The sequence below is a fragment of the Nicotiana tomentosiformis genome, chromosome 12 (genome assembly GCF_000390325.3).
Source record: "Nicotiana tomentosiformis chromosome 12, ASM39032v3, whole genome shotgun sequence".
Taxonomy (NCBI): domain Eukaryota; kingdom Viridiplantae; phylum Streptophyta; class Magnoliopsida; order Solanales; family Solanaceae; genus Nicotiana; species Nicotiana tomentosiformis.
Window position 1 is genome coordinate 75324531 of NC_090823.1, and position 6477 is coordinate 75331007.

At 39.2% G+C, this 6477-nt stretch overlaps 1 protein-coding gene across 1 annotated transcript; it reads left to right on the forward strand.

The window, feature by feature from the left end:
- The first annotated feature begins 4440 nt into the window (after nucleotides 1-4440).
- On the forward strand, nucleotides 4441-6410 carry LOC138902880 (uncharacterized). Its single transcript, XM_070190781.1, has 2 exons — nucleotides 4441-4972; nucleotides 5590-6410. The coding sequence occupies exons 1-2, from the start codon at nucleotides 4441-4443 to the stop codon at nucleotides 6408-6410; spliced, it is 1353 nt and encodes a 450-aa protein (XP_070046882.1).
- The last annotated feature ends 67 nt before the right edge of the window (nucleotides 6411-6477 follow it).

Here is a 6477-nt window from a genome sequence, read left to right on the forward strand (position 1 = left end):
ATATATCTTAGAAACATAGTTTTTAACATTCGGTGCAAATAAGTATTTACCAATAATATTTGTTCCAGTTACTTCTTGAAGGTTCGAGAAATTCTCCTAAATGTGTCTTCCTATATATATATATATATATATATATATATATATATATATATATATATATATATATATATATATATATATATATATATATCGAATGAAATAATTGTGAGGCTACCAAACATGTACCTCATTTCCGTAAGTTATATATGTACTTTCTTTAATCTGTACTTGTGCTTGGATTCATAAAAGGATCTGTTAAATCTTCTTTTTCTTGTGAAAAGTGCACATGATTCTGATGTTCTGTTATTGAAATAAATTGAGTCATACATAATTAGTAATTTGTGTTACAAAGTCTGAGTGTATCTTTTGATCAAAATTTAATATTTCGAATTTTTTAAATTTTTATATATGTGTATATGTATTTATTTTGCGTCGAAAATAATGGTTCAGTTAAACCGATAAAACAAAAACTCTATTCACCTCTGAATTTGGTCAATTGATGTAAAAGGTACATGTCTTATTTACTATAGTCTGGATATATTGTCGTAAATTAAATTACGAGTACATTTCTTAAAATTGGATGAACCATGATTAAGTACTTTGTCTCATCGCCATGTGAGTGAGATAAGGGTGATTTAGGCTGCAAGTTTTCTCTGTAGAACTTGGTTATTCCTCTTGTCTTCCCCACAACTTCAATAGCACTTTATACCTATTTTTTTTTTTTGGAATATTGATATATTAAAGTTATTCAAAAATATATTCTACGTGAGTATAAGATTCTTCAATGAAGATTGTATATTTGAACATTATTCTTATTGAGTAAATTGCTCCTTCTCATCTAAGAGATGCAATAAGATTAGTTTCATTAACGTGTTATATCCAAATAGCGAGCATGAAGTTTGAAAATGCACTTGATACAATTGATCGTGTTATATAGTATGTTTTTTTTTTTATTATGTGCAGGGAAAGCAATCTCAGTATCGAAATCACTTGTATTCTAAATAACTAGCACATACGGGGTTTTACAGATTATCTATTCAAGCGTGAATAAAGCTCGTCAATCACATTGTAGGCATGTAAAATTTATTGAATTTAAATTCAATAAATAATTTGGACTATAGTTTAAATATACTAGTCCAAATAAATATTATGAGCTAATATTATTGAATTAATTATATAAGTTCAATATAATTGAGCTAGCCCATTTAATTGGGCCACAAATAATGAGCCCACTTCATTAGGCCCAAGATGTCATCTTTCTAGAGGCCCCGTTTGGTGCCACGCGTGAAATGACGTGGCACGCCAAGTCAAACAAAAAAACCAATGGGATCATGCCACGTGTCAAAATGACAAGGCATGCCAAGTCACATTAAAAGGCCAATGAAATCGTGCCACATGTACAAGTGACATGTTCTGGCCAATCAAATGTGGCCTTGTCACACTTCAATTTGATTGGTCGGAAAGAGTTTGTTCTCATCATAACTCTTCCCTCCCACAACTACAAATAGGGGTCTTCATAACCCAGAAAAGAGACCAGAAGTTATAACAAGAAGCAAGACAGAGCTCGTGGATCAAACGCCGTAAATTTCTCTACAAGTTTCAAGCTTCAAGCAATCAAGTTCAAGTTCAAGAAATCAAGTTCAAGCTCAAGAACGAAGAACTTCAAGCTCAAGAACGAAGAACAAGTCAAGATTCAAGGAGTACGAGTTCAAATCATAGTTCGTACTAGTTGAATTTAAGATCATCATTCGTGGAAACAAATATAGATTCAAGATCAAGCTCAAAGGCCCTTGAATTTATTTACTATTGGAAAGAAGAATCACAGGATTCCTAGAGATGTACACTCAAATATTTGAAATCAAATACTTTGATTGTTGTAATATTTTTCAGTCTCGATTTTATTTTCTCGACGTAATTTATTGTCTACAAATTTTGGCACGCCTAGTGGGACCATCTCTACCTCTCATCTCAACTTTTCAATCACCAAAGTTTAAGAACATCAAAATGGTTTAAAAGAAAATCAACCCCGAATCAACTTCCACCAAGGCTGCTAGCTCCAGATTTTATGCTGAGGTGCAAAGCATCCTCGATGTTACCTTGGGAAGCCTTGGACCAGTTATGAGGAGCAAAGCAAGCTCTTTAGGACAACAAGCACTCCAAGTGTCGTCCGCATCAACCTCTGTTTTTGGATCTTCATCCTCAAAAGGAGCAAGATCTTCCACAAATGCACCCGAAGGAGGAAGCGATGTTGCTGAAAAGATCAAGAAAACTCCTGCTCTGCTTGACCTCTCTGGATCTAAGAACTCTGCTGTGAAGGAAGATGATGATGCTTTAAGTGACGGATCCTCCCCACTTACACCGCATAGTGTGAGTCATTCGAGAATCAATCTGTGTGATAATCCATGCTATTTCCCATCATCTACAACAATCATACAAGCCATGGTGACAAACACTTCATCTGTGGAAGAGAAATAAGCAAACTTCACGGAAGCAATCAATGGCTTGACCAAGTGCATGCAAAATCAAGATGCTAGAATCGACAAGCTAACAGATAGGGTGGGAATCTTGATGGAAGAAGAATCCACCCACGCACCTGGCAAGCTCCCAAAAGTTCCAGAGAGTGATTCTCCCCCAAGACAAATAGCATCCGCTAAGGCTATCCCTATCTCATCTGAAGGGATGATTCCAATCGATCAACTGAAGGAGTTTATTGAAGGAACCATTAAGAACAAGTATGAAGTTGCTGCCAAGTCCACCCTTACATACGCAAAGCCGTACACTGCAATGATCGATATGTTGAAAATGCCTGCTGGCTATCAACCTCCAAAGTTTCAACAGTTTGATGGTAAAGGAAATTCAAAGCAACATGTGGCGCACTTCGTTGAGACATGCAACAACGCTGGGACTTATGGAGATTACCTTGTCAAATAGTTTTTCCGCTCGCTAAAAGTAAATGCTTTTGATTGGTATATAGACCTCGAGGCGGGATCTATTGATAGCTGGGATCAACTAGAGCAAGAGTTCCCCAATCGCTTTTATAGCACAAGGCGCACTATGAGCATGGTGGAACTCACAAATACTCGCCAACGGAAGGGTGAACCAGTCATTGACTTTATCAATCGTTGGAGGAATGCAAGCCTCAACTGTAAAGACAGGCTTAGTGAAGCTTCTGGCATAGAGATGTGCATCCAAGGCATGCATTGGGTATTGCGCTACATCTTGCAAGGTATCAAGCCTAGCATATTTGAAGAACTTGCAACTCGTGCCCATGACATGGAATTGAGCATGGCCTCTGCTGGAAATGAAAGGCTGCCCATCTATGAGCCTCGCAAAGGGAATGACAAGCAAGAAGTCAGGAAGTGGGGAAAGTTCGTACCCAAGTCTGAAAGCAAAGAAGCTATGAATGCCAAAATATCACCTGTAAAGTTCACGACGAAAGTGAGCCAGAAGCAGAGTATGAAATCCACTTCTTTTCAAGATAAGCCAAGTGGAAAGTTGACTCTAAAAGAAATGCAAGAGAAAGAGTACCCATTTCTGGATTCTGATGTACTAGCTATTTTTGAATAACTCCTCGAGTTAAATCTCATTGAGCTTCCAGAGATGAAGCGACCAAATGAAGCTGGGAAAACAAATGACTCGAATTACTGCAAATACCATTGACTTGTGAGTCACCCTCTGGAGAAGTGCTTTGCCTTCAAGGACAAAGTTATGGACTTGGATCGCGAAAAGAAGATCGTGCTTGAAGATGAGAAAGCAAGCGCAAACCAAGTCTCTATCACCTTTGGCTCATTCAGTCCGGATGAATTGTGTGGTTTTAAATAAAGTAAAGATGAAGAATTACTGGAGAACGGCAAAGCTGAAGTCAATCAATCTAATGATGATGAAGGTGGGACGTTGGTAACTCATTGTAGGCACCACAAAAGGAGCCCACGAAAAGAATCAATAGAACAACCAAAAAGGAAAATAATGGTGAAAAGACCCAGGAGATGGAATCCAGTTAAGCATTTGAAGAAAGCAAAAGTGGAGGTGCACCATCCTCAAAAGCCACGACATCCAGTGACCTTGGAGGATTTCTTGCCATTTTGGTTTCGTATGAAGATTTCTCATGATAGTATTGAGGCCTCTTGTTACAATGCTGATAAAGGGGAAGAAAAGAGTGATGACCTACCGTTGGCACCATCTTCGTAAAAGCTCATTGAGTCCACTCCTCAAGAAGTTAATGATTGTGAGAAAAAAGTTACATTCACAAATGACGACCTTCTACTAGGTGACACTCTTCATAACCGCCCGGTGTACCTGGTTGGCTATATGTGTGATGAAAGGGTAAATCGAATTTTGGTTGATGGAGGATCCTCAGTGAACATCTTGCCAATTCGCACTGTGAAAGAACTTGGTATTCCCATGAACGAACTCTCAGAAAGTTGTGTGATGATCCAAGGATTCAACCAAGGGGGGCAAAGAGCCATTGGTGCAATCAGGTTGGGAATCACCATTGAAGATATGCAATCAAGTGCATGGCTGCATTTGATCGATGCAAAGACTTCATACAACGTCTTGCTCGGAAGGCCTTGGATACATGAGAATAAAGTGGTTCCATCTACCTACCATCAATATTTGAAGTACTACGAGGGTGAAGTCGAGAAGAAGATAGTTGCTGATGATGAGCCATTCACCGATGCTGAGTCACACTTCACCGATGCAAAGTTCTACTTGAAGAACCGCATTGTGAAGGAGCTAAAAGCTGATGATGGCATGAAAAGCAAGAATGACGAGCCCATAACTAAAAGAGATGAGGTGATTGCTGGTAGAGCCAAAGCTATTATTGAGGAGGTACAACCCAATGTGAATAAATCTCATAGAGGGGATATTGCGTCTTATGGCAAGAAAGTAAGTCATGCACTCCAATATGTCCCTAAAAGAAAGAAAGATGAAGGTGAATCATCTAATCTCCAAACTAACATGCTAAAGGAGTTAACTCTTCTGATAAAATGAATTGAGGCAGTAAAGTTGTCCTCAAAGCCACTTGTAGGGTTTGTAGCCCAAAATCGTTTGCAGAATGTGGCACTCCCTACAAAGCGAACAGATGAAGGTTTTAATCCTAATGCTTACAGGCTATTTGCAAAAACTGGATACAATCCCAATGAGCCGTCAAAGTTAGGAAGCTTCCATCAGAAGATGCGACGAGGAAACCGCGTGAAGGTTTGGGATACAAGCAACCATCACCAGTGTGCATCTCCATAAGAAGGGCGAGCAATAATTATATCACTGTAGAAGACGAATCTGCCGCTTCTAATAGGCCTTTTGTCTTTGATCGACTTGGAAAATCAACTGTGAGAACTTCTGTATTTGAGAGATTGGGTCCATTAAAGAAGGGGAATAAGTTCCAGAGAAATTATTGAAATATAAAAACAGCCGCTTTGCCCAAAATTCAGAAGATCTCTAAAGATTTCCAAAGTTTGGTTCCTTCTAGAGTGAAGCGACAAACAAAATTCATGGTTTCGTGTGATGAGGTACTGAAGGTGAAGCCATACACTATGGTCTACACTTAAGAACGTGATGAAGATGAAGAAAGTGTGGGTTCTTCGTATGATGTTACTACACAAGGCAAGCATGGTGTTTTATCTCTAATGGAGGATGACGAGAAATTGGACGATGTTTCACCGTGTTATCACATATCCTTCAACGATGGGGACCCTCAAGAAAATGAAGATGCGAAAGATGCTCCACCTGAACTTGAAGAAGGAGTGAAGACTACAGTTGATGCCTTAAAAGAAGTTAACCTTGGCACCGATGAAGAACCAAGACCTACCTACTTATGTGCTTTACTAGGAGTGGATGAAGAAAGCACTTATATTGAGTTACTCAAGGAGTTCAGGGATGTCTTTGCTTGGAGCTACAAAGAGATGTCTGGCTTGGACCCGAAAGTAGCAGTCCATCACCTTGTCGTCAAGAATGGTGCTCGCCCTGTTAAACAAGCCCAAAGGCGCTTTAGGCCGGACTTGGTTCCCTTAATTGAAACCGAAGTTAACAAACTCATCGAAGCTGGCTTTATTCGTGAAGTTAAATACCCAACATGGGTTTTAAGTATTGTCCCTGTAAGGAAGAAGAATGGCCATATTCGAGTGTGTGTCGACTTCAGGGATCTCAACAATGCGTGTCCCAAAGATGAATTCCCGCTTCCTATTCCAGAGCTGACGATTGATGCTACTACTGGGTATGAGGTAATGTCGTTTATGGATGGTTCGTCAGGCTATAACCAAATTTGCATGGCACCAAAAGATGAAGAGCTTACTGCATTCCACACCCCCAATGGTATTTATTGCTATAGGGTAATGCCTTTTGGATTAAAGAACGCTGGTGCTACTTATTAAAGGGCTATGCAGAATATTTTTGATGACCTTCTACACAAAAATATCGAATGCTATGTGGACGACTTGG

Coding starts and splice junctions, on each gene's coding strand:
- LOC138902880 (XM_070190781.1), top strand. CDS start 4,441: ATGAACGAACTCTCAGAAAGTTGTGTGATGATCCAAGGATTCAACCAA. Junction 4,973..5,589: donor TAAAAGAAAGAAAGATGAAG/GTGAATCATCTA, acceptor TCTACACTTAAG/AACGTGATGAAGATGAAGAA.